This window comes from Vulpes vulpes, chromosome 14, assembly GCF_048418805.1.
Source record: "Vulpes vulpes isolate BD-2025 chromosome 14, VulVul3, whole genome shotgun sequence".
Classification (NCBI taxonomy): Eukaryota; Metazoa; Chordata; class Mammalia; order Carnivora; family Canidae; genus Vulpes; species Vulpes vulpes.
This window is the reverse complement of record NC_132793.1, coordinates 136825965-136841963: the sequence shown is the minus strand read 5'-3', so window position 1 is coordinate 136841963 and position 15999 is coordinate 136825965. Positions and strand designations below refer to the sequence as shown.

Below are 15999 nucleotides of genomic sequence, written 5' to 3'. Positions count from 1 at the left end.
GTATTATTGTTGTTATTTGTAGTAGTATCAGTACTAATTACAGCGACATCTGTCGCCGCCCTTATAATAAGAAGAAAAGTACCTGGGAGCCCTCATGCTAGCAAATCATTCCATTGCTCCATTCCCCCCACAACCCGCCCCGGGTCTATTTCTCAATTCTGATAGTGGATGATGTGTTTGACCTACCTAAGCCTCAATTTTAAAATCTATAAACTGGGAATAATACATCAATTGCATAAAGCTGTTTTGAGAAATGGTTTGAATTGCACACTGGCATATAGTAATTAATCAATAAAGGGCAGCAATCATGATTATTAATAACCACTGCACACTTCCTAGTGAGGCGCTGTTCTAGAATCTTCAGGGGTGAGGGCTCTGTGATTATATTTCTTGCGTTTGAATCCATTTGCTGATTCTTGTTAGCTCTGTGACCTTGGGCAAGGTGCTTAGTCTCTCTATGCCTCAGTTTCTTCGCCCATAAAGGGGGGGATACCAATAAGCCCTCCTGCAAAGGGTGGTTGAGAGGTTGGGATGAAATCATGTGTAGAAAGCATTTAAAATAGGCCTTTTGTACTCTTCCAGCTTGATACTGACAACGGAATAAGGTCCATTTTGGGGAATGGAATTTGAAACAATAACCTAGCTTTACTGCCTGTCATTTCCTCCCGCACACCGTGTGACATCGTATCTTGGATAATTTGCTACTCTCCGAACAAAGCCTACATTGTCGACTTTAATCTTTTTGTTTGCACCATCTCCTCTCCATGGATCTGCCTTTCTTCCCTTCTCCACTTTCTCTCTTTAGTCTCTCTAAAGGCTCATCTCAATGTGGACGGGGCTTCGCAGGGGACGAGTGTCCTCAGACTTCCACCCAGCATGCAAAGTTGTCTCTTGCCAGCTCTGATTGCTTTATAATATCATCGGCCTGATGGAGTATCTGTCATTCCTTCTGTGATGTGAACATCTCGAGACGAGAGATCTCAGTTATCCTGTTACCACCAATGCCTAGCATAGTTCTGGATACTAGAGACAGCCCATCACTCATTCATTCATTCATTCATTCAGTTATTTACTGAGAACCTATTATAAGCCAGACCCTGTCCAAGGCAGTATGGACACCAGAATGAACAGCCACCACAACAAAATCTTTGCTCACATAGACCTTATTTCTAAAGGAAGACCCACTGATTGGACATCCACGTAGAGGTGTCAGCTGACCGGATGCATCTATGGGTGTGGAGTTGAGAATCATGGTCTGGGCTAAAGATGTAAATGTCAGAGTCATCATCAAGATCCTGGAACTCGCTGATATTACTAAGGGAGAAAACGCCAACAGAGAAAATAAGTCTATCTCTTACTGAATGAACAATGACCACAGGTTGAATGGAATAATGCAGGTAAAGGGCTTGCACACCATCAGGTGCATCCTAGGAAATCCCCATGAGTGCTCTCTGCTATTATTCTAATGATTTTGCTACTGGCCCTTCTAATATCTGCTCAGGTCAAGTATTCATTAATTTTGCACTGTCACTGAGATAAATTAAATGTGTTTTTATTACCTCCAGGAATATTCACTGGAGAATATGCCTTCCTCCCCGCAGGTTCAGAGAACACTACGATGTAGCATGAGACTGTTTTTCTACCCGAAGTCTCAAACTCTTTACTGAAAGGTGAATACGTTCCTGTCTGTTTACCCCCAGAATTTGTCTTTTTGTTCTCAGTCTTGTTGCTCTTTTCTTTTCTTTCCTTTTCTTTATCTGGAAGCTTGGAAGCAAAGATGGGCCAATGTTTTTCTAAAGAACTTCTGCCTATCGCACTTGCTGCTCTATATCCCTTGGCAAGAAGGCAATTTGAAAGTAAGAAAGTTAAACTTTAACCTGCAATCTAAGCAGATAAGGGAGGATGCTCTGTATTTTATAGACCTGGTGGAGTGTAAAATTGAGTCTGCTTGAAGCGTTAGGCTCCCATTTCAGTTTTTAAAGGAAACCGGCAGAAACCGGCATTGACTGGATTCGTGCTTAGCCCAAATATTACTTCCTAGCTCAATGCTAATGGAAAATAGGTATTTATGACTCCCATTAGAAACTGCATGAGTGACCGATCATAAAATTATTAGTAAAAGAAAAAATAGAGAAGGCTTTTGCTTATCTAACTCTCAGTGTGACTTAAGTAGTTATCACTCTACCCCTTTGGCCCAAATTAATAGTAAGAAAATAGTAGAAAAATCAAGTAGGAAGCAAAGATTTCATCATATAAGTAACCTGGAAAAAACAAAAAAAGACCCATCAGCCAACAATAAGGCTTGTTTCAAGAATGGCTTGTGTTCTTCAGGCACTTTAAGCCAACTTATCTAAAATAAAACTATCATCTTAACCTACTTTCCTGACCTTCTCTGTTCCTTATCTTGCGTCACGCCACCATTATCTTTTTGGTAGAATCACTTTGTCCCTTTTTCATCTTAATTCAGTACTACCAACTGTTTCCCAACGTGTCCAGCGGTATCTTCACCGCACGTTTCAAATCTATCCTCTCCCTTCCACCACTAATTTTTATTAATCTTTTTATTCGAGTGTAGTACACACACAGTGCCACACAATGCAGGGACTTGACAAGTTCATACATTGCGCTGTGCTCACCACCAGTGTAGCTACCGCCTGTCACCACACAATGCCATTACCATCGCACGGACTGTATCCCCTGCGCTGTGCCTTTTACTCCTGTGACTTCGCCATAATTTCATGACTGGAATCCTGTGTCCCCCCACCCCCCTTACCCCTTAACCCATTCTGCCCAGCCCTTCCCCTCCCTCCCTCCCTCCCTTCTGGCCATCATCAGTTTGTTCTCTGTATTTACAGGTGTGATTCTGCTTTGTGTTTATTTCTTTGTATTTTTAAAAATATTTATTTAAATCCCAGTTAGTGAATTTACAGTGTAATATTGGTTTCAGGCCTACAATACAGTGATTCAGCACTTCCATACAACACTCAGTGCTCATCACAAGTGCGCCCCTTAATGCCATCGCCTATTTCCCTCATCCCCCTCCCACCTTCCCTCTGGTAACCATCAATTTGTTCTCTGTAGATAAGAGTCTGTTTCTTGGTTTGCCTCCTCTCTCTTTTCTTTCCTCTATGATTTTGTTGTTGTTGTTGTTTGTTTTTAAACACCACATATGAGTGAAATCATATGGTATTTGTCTTTCTCTGACTGACTTATTTTGCTTAGTGTAATAGTCTGTAGCTCCATCCATTGCAGAAGGCAAGATTTCATCTTTTTTTATGACTCATATCCTACCATATATATATACACACCACCTCTTCTTTATCTATTCACCAATCGATGGACACTTGGGCTGTTTCCATAGTTGGGCTCTTGAAGATAATGCTGCTATAAACACTGGGGTGCATGTTTCCCTTTGAATTGGTATTTGTTTTAGATTCCCCACAAGTGAAAACATTTGTCTTTCTCTATCCAACTTACCTCTCTTAGCATAATAACCTCTAGGTCCATCCATGTTGTTACAAATGACATGATCTCATCCTTTCTTATGACTGCGTAATGTTCATATAGATCTCACATCTTCCTTATCCATTCATTTATCAATGGACTCTCTTAAGCTTCTTCTATATCTTAGCTACTGTAAATAATGCTGCAATCAACATAGGGGCGCATATATCTTTTGGAACTAGTGGGTTTTTTTTTCTTTGAGTAAATACCTAGTGAAATTATTGGATCATATGTTATTTCTACATTTAATTTTTTTGAGTAATCTCCATACTGTCTTCCACAGTGGCTGTACAAGTTACATTCACATCAATACTGTACAAAGGTTCCTTTTTCTCCACATCCTTGTCAACACGTGCTATTTCTTTTCTTTTCGATTTTAGCCGTTCTAACAGGTAGATGGTAATATCTCATTGTGGTTTTGATTTGCATTTTCCTGGTGATTAGTGATGTTAAGAATCTTTTCATGTCTGTGGTGATTTGTCTGTCTTCTTTGAAAAAATGTCTGTTCTGGTCCTCTGCCCATTTTCTAAATTGGATTGTTTGTTTTCTTGATGTTGCCTTGTATAAATTCTTTATATATTTTGGGTATTAACCCCTTGTTAGATATATCATTTGCAAATATCTTCTCCCAGTCAGTAGGCTGGCTTTTTGTTTTGTTGATGGCTTCCTTAGCTGTGCAAAAGCTTTTTTATTTGATGTGGTCCCAGTAGTTTATTTTTGCTTTTGTTTGTTTTGCCTTAGGAGACATATCTAGGAAAATGTTGCTATGGCTGATGTCAGAGAAATTACTGCCTGTGCTCTCCTCTAGGATTTTTATTGTTTCAGGCACATTTAGGTCTTTAATTCATTTTGAGTTTACTTTTTGTGTGGTGTAAGAAAGTGGTCTAGTTTCATTCTTTTGCATGTGGCTGTCCAGCTTTCTGAACGTTAGTTATTGAAGAGACTGTCTTTTCCTTTATTGCATATTATTGCCTACTTGTTGAATATTAATTGACCATATAAATGTGAGTTTATTTCTGGGCTCTCTATTCTGTTCCATTGATCCATCTGTCTATTTTTATGCCAGTACCATACTCTTCTGATTACTACAGCTTTGTATGTAGATCTTGAAATCTGGGACTGTGATACCTCCAGATTTTTATGTCTCAAGATTGCTTTGGCTATTCAGGGTCCTTTGTGGTTCCATTCAAATTTTAAAATTATTTGCTCTAGTTTGTGAAAAGTGCTATTGATATTGCTTTGGGTAATAAGGGAATTTTAACAATATTAATTCTTCTAATCCATGAGCTTCACCTTCTACCACTATTGCCTTGTATTTAGGCTTTTGTTTTCTCTTGTAGGCAGAGAAGTCTAGTGGTGAAGACTTGAAGCTCTGGCATTATGCTGTTCAAGATCAAAGTCTGGCTTTAACAATTAGTAATTGAGAGATCTTGGGTTAGTGATTTAATTTCCTTGTGTAGTCTCTCATCTTAGTGGGGATTATAATTTTGCCTTCCTCACAGGTTTGCAGTAAATGTTTGAAATAATTCTTTAGGCTTGGAATAATGTTGTCCTCAATAAGAATTAACTGTTGATATTGTTTGTCACATAGACTTTTAAAACAATTTTCCAAATGATTTTCCTCTTTTGTCTCCCTCAAAAATTTAATTGATTTCTGATTTTTTAAAATTTATTTTTGAGTCATTTTTCTCACTCTGAGTCTTTGTTGTTTCCTTGACTTAGAAACCAATATCCACTAGTTTTTGCTTATTGTTTTGATACCCCATATCTTGTCTTTAAATATTGCTCTCGATCCTTTGCCAGTTTTTCCCTGGCTTCAAGTTCACCATCAACCTTTCTAAAGTTGGACTTGTGCTCAAGTCTCTTGACTATTGGCTGGATCTAGCCATCTTAAAACCCAGTCAAAAAAGAGAATCACTTCCGTTTTGATCCAGTAATCCTATTTTTGGTATCTATCGAAAAAAACAAAAAACAAAAAAACAGGACACTGAAGAAGTATCTATACCTCCATTTTCATTGCAGTATTCTTTACAAAAGCTGAATGCCCATCAATGGCTGAATGGATAAAGAAGATGAGGTATAAATATACAAGAGAATATTATTCAGTGGAAAATAAAGAGATCCTACTACTTGTGAAAGCACATGGGCATTATGTTAAGTGAGATAAGCCAGACAGAGAAAGAGAAATACTGTGTGATATCACCTATATGTGAAATCTAAAAAACAAAAAGTCAAAATTATAAAAAAAGAGAGTAAAAAAGTGGTTGCCAGCACGGTTTGGGGGTGGAGAAAATAGGGAGAGTTTGGTCAAGGGTACAAACTTTCAGCTAGAAAATGAATAGTGTTTGAAAATCTAATGTAAAATATGGTGACTATATTTAATAACAGTTACTGTGCAATTGACATTTCCTAAAAGAGTTCTGTCCAAAATCAAAAACAGACAAACAAGAACGATATATACGTGAGGTGAGGTATGTTAATTAACAAAATGGGGGGAGTCCTTTCACAACATATACACCTATCAAATCATCACATCATACACTTTCAATATCTTACAATTTTATGTGTCAATTATAATTCAATAAAGCTGAAATAAAATAAGAGGCCTGGATCACTCTACATTGTCTTTTTTTATTAGTAGAGTTCAGCCTTGTGTTGGTAGTAAGAACTTTCAGACTCCAGTCTCAGCTTATCTCTTCTGGTGGCTTCTCCTCCCTACTTCTCACTCTTTCTGACTGTCTTAAGCTTCATCTTTTCAAATACCTAATATTCCTCCCACTATTTCTTCTTCTAATGAAATGATTCTTCTCCAAAGGGCCCTGAAGAAATATTACCTCTTTGTGAAAGGCACTTAGCTGTGATTCAATCCTTTCTCTGTGTGGTTATAGTAGTGGTGATCACCATTGTCTTTATAGAATAAAAGCATCAGCAGCCACCACTTATTGGCCACTTACTAGCCAGTCACATGCTCATTTACTCCTTTGAGCAAGTAAATGGAATATTTACTATTATTATTTCCACCTTTCAGATGAGGAAGTTGAAGTTCAGGAAGGGTAAGCAACTCACCTGAGTTCTCTATAGCTAGTTAGTTGGTCACAGAACCAGGATTCAAACCAAATAGGCTAGTCTCAGAGTTACCACCCTTAACTTCCTAGCACTTAACACTTTTCTCTTTCTGCCTCCAATAGCATTTACTTGTATTCATTGTATCTGAGTGATGTCTGTCCATATTTGTTTATTTCAGTACAATGTCAGCCTTCAGAGGAAGTGATCTACGTGTTCCCCTATCCCTAGAGCTATTACTTTTCAAATAGTTAGTGCTCCATAAATGTCTGCCATGTTGAAGTGAAGGCCACTAGACCTGTCAACAGGAAATAGCTGTCCTGGGACTGCTATCTCTGTCTTTCTTAGACTCATTCCTGCTTCAATGAGGATTCTTGGTAAACATATGATGGTCCATGAAAAAAAATACTCATCTTTCCCTTTGTCACTACATAGTTATGTTGACTTTGGACAAGCCACTTAATCTCTCCACTTTTCAGTTTGTTAAATGGAGAGCATAATCTTTGAGATCTTTCATTCTCCCAGGAGTTTTATGAGGATTAAATGAAATAAACAGGATAAAGACTTTTAAACTATCAAAGACCATAAAAAAGACAGGGACAAGTATTCAAATTAGTAAAACATGTAGTTTACAGCAAATAAATGGTAGTACCAACTGGTATGCCATTTGGCTTAAGTGTTAAAGTTCTAACTTTTCCCACTTCCTGCTTCTCATGGGTAGTGAAATGAAATGAAAGGAGGAAATTTTATGCTAGCTTTGAAACATCTCCCATTTACCATAGCCCAGAATAAGAAGCGCTGTCTCATTGGCTCCAGCAATGCTACATCTGGAAGGAGAATTTGAGACACTCTCTGTGGTTCTCATTTGTAGATAGTGAGACTGAGGTCCAGAAAGCAGAAACAACTCATTCAAGAGATGGCTGTCACCATCTCTCTGGGCAATGTGGGCTGCATAAGGCACATAAGTGGAAAAGATCTTTATAACCAATAAAAACACTGAACATAACTGGAAAGCTGACAAAGTATAGATTTTGGAGCTCAACTTCTGGGCCAACCACCTCCCCTGCCTCTACACCTCTTACTAATAAAGTGATTCTCAGTCCTCATTTTCCTATTCTGTTAAATGGGAATAAATAATAAAGGCAGTCTATCTTATTACAACTGTTTTAAGATATAATGAGTTAAACTGTGCAAGGCACTTAGAACTGTACCAGCCACATAGCAAGTACTGGATGCTTGTTAAATAAATAGAAATAACATCTAAGTATTTGAACATAACATTTGCTAGGGCTCATACAAATAATGAATTTAAAGGATTTTGCTTTCTGCTTGCAAAGTTCACAAACCTTCACCAGTTACACTTGAGTGCCACCAAAGATTTTCCTGACTATATGTCCAGGTCAGAGCTTTTATCTAAAGTTACCAAAGAGTTAGCATCAGGTTAATTAATTCACAGAAGGTTAAACATTAAAAAAACAATTCCTGGATGCTACTGTTGTATTTTTAATTGGCAGCATGTTAACAGTTTAAGTCACTTTTTGAAAACACGTCCTCCAACAGCCAAGTGCTGATGGTTCTCCCCTGAGACAGGCATCTAAAACTTTCCATGATCAATATGCTATCAGGCAAAATGAAACACACTGAAATGTTATGCTGTGTTGGATACCGAAAGTCTGAAGTGAAAGTTAGGAAATTATGTTTTGCAATTATAAGAGGCAGTGGTGGCTTCCAAGTTAGGAGTCATCTAGCCCCACAATTATTTTGTCGCATTCACTCTCCCGTGTTTGCCCAAATCAACAACAAAAGCCACTGGAACGAAGCTTTCATTTAGTGAATCAATTACTTTGATTGAATGGGGTTGCTCAGATTTACTGGGACGATATTATGAAACAAATTTAAATAAAAACATGTATATGAATATAAATGCACATAAAATCAAGCATTTAGGGACACCTGGGTGGCTCTGAGGTTGGGCGCCTGCCTTGGGCTCAGGTCATGATCCCGGGATCCAGGATCAAGTCCCACATCAGGCTCCCTGCAAGGAACCTGCTTCTCCCTCTGCCTATGTCTCTGCCTCTCTTTCTCAGTCTATGTCTCTCATGAATAAATAAATAAATCTTTTTTTAAAAGTCAAGCATTTAATATTTTATCTTTTGCATTAGTTCCTGATTATTATCTAGCAAGTAATCTTTTGGTCACCACAATGTCTTTTGAATAAATAGGGAAAATAATTACTTTATAAAAACATAAGTGGGGCATAGAGAGGCAAAGTGAATTACTTATTATCTAATAAGGAGACATAGATATATAGCCACAGACTTGACAGCATTTATTTTTTTAAAGAAAAAGTATTTGTGCTCACCTAGAGTATAGTAGCTAGGGATTTCTTGATACTAAGCCACTCATGAAAAAGGTAGTTAAATTCCTTAATCCTGAAATTATCTACTCAATATCAACATATATTTATCAGCCATTTGTCAGCCTATCATGGAATTGGGAACAAATCTTCTAAGAAAGGCAGTGTGCCTGACTGAGAATTGTTACTGGTTCTGTAGATCCGCAATCCCTGGCTTCCAAGATATATAGAAGCTGGAAAGCATCTTCATTTGGCCTCTGGAGCCACTCTCTATCCTTCTATATGCTGTTCTAGGGCCAGGAGTTGGACCTCTCTGGATATTATTTCAACTCCTAGCTCTCTGCCCAATGGGAAGCCCCCAGAAGAGATCAGAGAGGAGGAAGGGAGAGGCCATGGTATTTATTCTTTGAGATCTCTCCTGGGTGTAGGTTGGGTTTGTAGTGGCTGCTTTCCTCTTCCAAGGGCCAGTAGCCCTATTGCAAAACCCTCTCTGATAGTTATAGGTATAGCTATGGCTTTCTTCTTCTCTTGTAATCATGGGCATAGAAATGATAACTTCACTCCTACTAGCCTTGGGTGCTTCACCAGCTTTGTTGTGTCCAGAATCCTTGCTCATATCTTTGCAATAAACTCCCCTCGGTGGCCCTATTTAAGCATGCCTTGTGTTTCCTGCCAGGACACTGATTGATCCCAAATCACAGAACTTCGGTGTTGGAAAGTACTAGACTTGAATCAGGTTTCTCATCCTAGATTTTTTAAATAGCTCTATGATTTTGAGAAAATCCTTTCCTTTCTATAGATCTCAGTTTTCTCATACATAAAAATAGGCTATATTCCTTATAATAGGCTGCTGTTGTTATAATGGGCTAAAATACTTAAAACATTTAAAATAAGATGAGATAGAAATTCCCCTTCACGCTCTCCTTGAATTTTTCCAGTAACAGTTCTACTGATGTGATGTGATGTGCCTGTATCTTGCAGGCAGTCATTCAATAAGAGCATCTCTATCATCGGACTAAGAGCATTTTGGGTGTGGGTTTGTTCCAATTTCTCAGCTGTGTAGATTCTGCACAAATCATTACAACCCTGTCAGGACGCAGTTGTCTCAGTTGTGAAATGGGGATGCAAGGCGACCTTCCTGGATGCAGAGTCGCCAGACCTAACGCTTTCCCAAATTCCTTCCAATTTGAAGACTTGTGATTCAAAGTACAAAACAGAGCTACAATTATACACCTGAAGGGCTTCCTCAATCAATATCAGAGGTGGTCGGTGCAGCTCAGCCTGATGAAGTGATGAAGGCAGCAGGCTCTGGAGTCAGAATCCCAGCTCTGCTAATTGGAAAAACTGTCTAAGTTCTGTGCTTCAGGTTTCTCAGCCATTACATGGGGAAACTAATACACCTGCCTCAGATGCTAACCGGGTCTATTAACTGAGTCAATACTTGTCATATACTCATGCTCATGATGTTTCATGTACTAAGTACTCTGCATGAATTATCTTGCTTAATCCCGCCCACAACCATGCAATTCTCTGAGGATACCAATGGGCTTTCTTTTTAGACCAGAAATAACCTATGCTCCTTTCCTCCTTAGAGCTTTTGCTTTTGCTGTGTCCTCTTCCTTGGAACTTTCTCTCCAGACCCTCATATTATTGGCCTCCTCTTGTTTTGGGGTCTCAAAAGTCACCTCATCGATGATGCTTCCCCTGACCCAGACGAGGTAGCTCCTCTACCTGCATTCAGTTTCCATTACTTTGCCGCAGGCTTATTTACTTTATAACAGACACCATCCCCTGAGATTGTCTTTGTTTTCATGTTTATCATCTTTGTTCCCAAGAAACGCAATGAAGACAGTGAACTAATATGTCTTCATCTCCCACTGTAAAGCCAGTGTCTAGAATTATGTGGACAACATGTAGTTTCTCAAAAAAAAAATAATAATGCAAACAAATAATCAAATTATGGAAACTAAGGGGCCAGATAATTTAATTATATAACTCCAGGCATTTTGTTAGTAGGAGGCATAGTAGGTGCTCAAACGCATGCCAGGATGATATTGAAGCCCACCCTGCCTGTTTCGGTAGTTCTTGGAGGGGATGACGAGAATATGAGCAAGGGCTCTAGCACTAAATAGAAGTGAATCTAAAAGGTATTTCAGAAAGAGCATTGACCAGACTTTAGCGACCAGTGAGATGGTGGGTGGGGAGCATAAAGTGAAAGAAGTTGATTTTAATTTCAGCAAGTGGACATCTTCCACTGATAAAAGAAAGTCACTCCCCTCCCACCAGCAATCAGGATGCTCCACTGGATGCCACTGCAAACATTTGCCACATCCTTCTCAGAGGCATGTTTGCTGTTCCCCAACATCTTTCCAAGGCACTTAGAATTTGATATTTGCCTGACAATCTCAAATATCATAGTCAAGATGTGTGCTTTGACATAAAAAGGTTGGGGCTTGTTATTTCTCCTTTTGTTAAAGATGAGTAATGTGTTTGATTTTCAGAAATTTAATAATGTCTATAATCATATTTCATGTAGAAACTCTTTGTCATGTGCACTTTTTTTTAAATGCCTTTCATCTGAAGCACAAACAGCAGAAGAAATACTTCAAGTCTACATTTAAAATGACTATAAAATGTGCAAGATTTCCAAATATTGAAGATATTAAATCTATGTAACAAAAAACTTGAGGTAATATGCATGATGTGTTTAAATATTGAAAAGGCCAACTCAAAAACTAATCTTCTAATATACATGAGGAAGCTTGTATTCACATGATTTAATGCTTTCATCCAGTAATTCCAAATCTAGGAGAAAAAATAATCTAAAAGGCATACACAGATGTATTCACAGAGATGTTTATCTCAGTGCTATTTGTATTATGGGATAAAAAGGGAAAAGGGAAAAACCTAAATATTCAGAAGCCAAGGATTGTGGCCAAATGCAGTATACTATCACTTTACAGTGGAATAATACGCTTCCATTAAAAATGACATTTACATTTTTAATAACCAGGTGAATATTTATGAAAGCATGCAATATAGGAGAAGGATAAAAATTTGGTATTGGTGTGATCATTAATGCACACACCTTGGTGGAAAAAGATATTATTATTTTTAGTTGCTTCAAGGTAGAGGAACGTACAGGATTAGGAGAGTGTTGTGTGGTCTGTGTGTGTTTGTGTGATTTCTTATATTTTTTTATGCTTCCTAAATTTACTGCCATGAAGAGGAGTGACTCTGGTGACTAAAGCACCTGCCCCTCCAGCTCTGAAGGAGAAGGACGGGGAGGGGAGGAAGGCTGTCCTGTGCAGGAAGGAGCAGGAGCTACAGATTGCTCTCAGACTTTGGGCAGGCACCACTGTTTGGAAGTTAAAAAAGAGGCTGATTTGGGCAGAGCGTGAGGAACAGTGCTCTTTAAAGCTGCCAACCATCAGATGGGGGTCTTCCTGATGAAGCAGAGCAGCTCCCTGGTGATGACAGAGGAGTCTGTCTGGGAACCAGATGTGAGGAGAAGCTGCAGGTCTTCCCTGGCTCCCTTCAAACTCTCCAGTGCTCTGACTAGGAATCCAAATGCTCCAGAACTCAGCAGGAGTTTGGGTCTTTATGTAGGAAATATTTTTCCTTTCATTATATGCATAATATTGATAAGTCTGACCTTTCTGCCATGAGGAATGAAGAGCCCTTTCTCATCTGCCTTCAAGGAAAAGGGAATGGAATTCAGAGTGAGTATTGGCCCTTCGCTAACTACCGTCCGCGTGGTGGAGAATGTTCCCTCAGGCGTGTGCAACTCATTCAAGCCTAGAATTAGCCTGGTCAGGCCAGAGCTCACCCCACGGTTCTCTGCGGTCCAACAGGCAGACATTGGTGGCCTAGGGGTCCTCTGCCACTCTGGGCACATGGCTCTAACCATCTGCCTCATGTTCTCATAGCATTTTTTCAGTTCTATGACCAACTGCTTAGGGTCAGATCACGGATAGGGACCCACGAATAACACCTTTCTGATATGACAATGGAATTAACATGTTTTCCTTTCCAAGCAACCTACTTCCACATGCCAGGGTCTTCTGGGTTTTCTGGTGGCAGGTGGCTAGTGGGAAAAGGGGGGTGGCTAGTAGAGGAAGGGAGCTATATCTGAAGAACTTTTTGGGTGAGAGTCCAAGTCTAGCATCAGTTCAATATCAGGAAATTTTATGAGATCCCATTTTTATAAAAATTTCAGTTTTTAGAATTATTCTGCTCATTTTCTAGTATCTATTATTATTATTTTTTTTCCTTTCAAGAAAGATCCTGGCTTTCCCCTCACGCTTAGTTGAAAATTGCATTGCCTCCTCCATGACCATTTATTTCGGGTATGACTTTACCAGGGATTGGTGCAGGAAGAGTGCTAATAGGGCCCGGCAGTTTTGTTCTTCCCAAGTGAATATAGGAATCCATTTAAAAGTTATATTTTACCTGCCTACTGTGTACAAATGACTATGTTTTCAGTGAATATCTGGTAAATTGGCAATTTTGATTCCAACTTGAAAAGAGCAAAGCAATGGCTCTAATAACAAACATTTGCTGACAAATAGTGGCAATAAAAATGCCTGCAGCTTCAATATCATGGATGATCAGGGCTGGGGAATTATTCTGGGATTATGGCCTTTTAGGTTGCTGATGACACATTATGTTTTTTGTTTGTGAGATGGTATGTGTGGTGTGTGCAATAAGGGGAAAAATCAAAGCAACCATAATTTCAATTATTTTGTCCATCAGATTGTCACTAATGAAAGTAATTTTGTCCTGTCTCCTTTCTCCACAAAATATTCTTGTAGGGTAGGACCCTTTAAAGCTGTTTTATTTACTGCTACATCTCTCAGAACAGGAATAAGAACTGACATATAATACATTTATGTTGAATGAATAAGTGAATTAATTAAATCTCATTATTATGATATATTATGCCTAACCAATGCCATGGAAATAAGTTACTGTTTTATCCTGGGACTTTTGACTGGATGTACTGGGTTGTTTGAGGCACTATCTGTATTTTTTTTCATTTGTGTTGTGGAGACTAGTGAAATTTTAGGGCATTCACATTTTTTACATCCCGAGTTCATTAGTTCCTATATGATGGTGCAACAGGATATAAAGAGAGTCAGTGGAGATATGGATTATAGCCCCACACCTAGAATGTTTTATCCAGAGTCTTCATATTCTGTGTTCTCACCGTCCAAGAACACCATCTTCTCTGTCACCATCTTGATGTTTGAAAAAATTGTGTATGAAAGAAGGTAATCATAGGATACTTGTACATGTTCATTTGTAAACAGAGGCTATTTGTAAATTTTCATTATAAATTGTACATGGCATCTTGACAAAATAAATAAAGCATTGCCCTTTATTGTATTGTAAGGCCATTTAGGTAAAAGATACCTCCTACTTTCTACTGCTTAACAATATCATAGTATTGGAGAGAAAGAGAAGATGGTCAGTCTTCTGTGTCAAGGTGGCTAAGCTAGGCACCTGGTCATTTCATCAAGCACTAATCTCGATGTTGCTGTCAAGGTGTTTTGCAGACCTGGTTAACATCTATCATCAGTTGCCGCTAAGTAGAGGAGATTACCCCAGATAGTGTGAGTGGGCCTCATCCTGCGCTGAACAGCCAGACAAAAAGTGAGATTTCCTGGGGAAGAAGGAGTTCTGTGTCAAGACTGAAGTATCAAATCCTGCCTGAGTTTCCAGCCTGCCAGCTTGCCCTATGGATTTCGGACAGGCCAGCAGCCCCCACGGTCATGGGAACCAATTCCTTAAAACAAATACCTTTATACACATGTTCGTGTGTGTAAGTACACATATGTGTATGTAGATATGCATGTGTATGTGTGTGTGCATGTATATATTGGTTCTGGTTTTCCAGAGAACCCAGGTGAATGAGCAAAGAAAAAAAAAAAAAAACTCATCTTTGTGTAAACGGTTTCCACTCTGTGGTAGTTTTTCTAACTTAATGACGTTTCTGAGGTTGTGCAGTATCCGAAAGGTGTATACCACATGCACAGGTGTGAGTCAGGACATCTACAAGGCGATGCAGGCTGAATTGGAGAGCAGCTCTGCCAACAAGTTAGGCCATGGGAATCCCAAGTCTACTCTCACCCTTCAGATCAAACAAAACTTTCCAAATGTCTTGAAGCCCAGGCTCTTGTCACTAACACTGGGCTGTCACGTCGGTCTGCCAGATGGGAATGGCCTTACAATTGCACAAAGTTCCTCTGGGTACTGGGTAACCAATAGAGTTGATTTTACATAACATGATACATATATATTTTTTAAGAAACAGATTTCTGGTGTACATGCGGACCTAAACAAAGGAAACAAACAAACAGTTGGGGTGGGGAGAGAAAAAAAAAAGCCAAACTTGCTTTGAACAGCAGGAGACGACGTTTTGGCAGCTGAGCAGGGCAAGAGCTTCATGAGCCGCTCTTTAATGCTGCGCTTGGTGCTGTTCTGAGCGTAGAGGAAACCTAGAACATACGTGATGGTTCTGTTAATGCTGCCTGCGAAGAGAAACGAGCATGCTGCATGGCTTATTGCAGGAAGCTGGGCAGGCAGGACATGGATGCAGACATCTGCTCAGGCAATCACAGGCAGTGGGTAGGGACCCCCAAAAGGAAAAAGAAATAAATAAATCCTCCCCCCACCTCTGTTTTTCTCATTTTTAGGCTTTCTTTTCAAAACTTTCCCGTACGTTGCATTAACATGTATGTTGCATTAATTAGCAAGTGGAAACAGAATCTTGCAAGTTTATCTTTCCAGCAGTAGAAGTAAAATTTGGTGGCTTTTCTTCGCCTTAGATTGCGAAAATCACTGAAAGAGTTAACTGGATTGACATTTCTATATTCAACCCACAGTCAGAGGCCCGCGTGACGATTTTCTGTTCTCATTGCTCCCCAACTTTGATTACAGAGGCGACAGGCGCCCTGCATAAATCATTCACACTGCAATCACCTGTTAGTACCTTTGCCTTCCCTGAAAGTGAGACAATAGATGTCCTTGATATGCAGCCTCATTAGCATAAGCCCAGAGATGCAACAGTCCTT

At 39.2% G+C, this 15999-nt stretch overlaps 1 protein-coding gene across 11 annotated transcripts in view; it reads right to left on the bottom strand.

The window, feature by feature from the left end:
• KCNIP4 (potassium voltage-gated channel interacting protein 4) overlaps window positions 1-15999 on the bottom strand; it is a 1121260-nt gene that overhangs the window by 119664 nt on the left and 985597 nt on the right. For 3 of the 11 annotated variants that reach the window (XM_072737988.1, XM_072737987.1, XM_072737994.1), the window contains exon 2: window positions 15322-15423. The exons of 5 other annotated variants lie outside the window; for them this stretch is intronic. In XM_072737988.1, coding sequence (XP_072594089.1) covers window positions 15322-15423 — 102 coding nt within the window. Of the gene's footprint in view, window positions 1-15317; window positions 15424-15999 lie in introns of those variants that run through there. 3 more of the 11 variants (XM_072737989.1, XM_072737986.1, XM_072737993.1) reach the window with 1 other exon arrangement.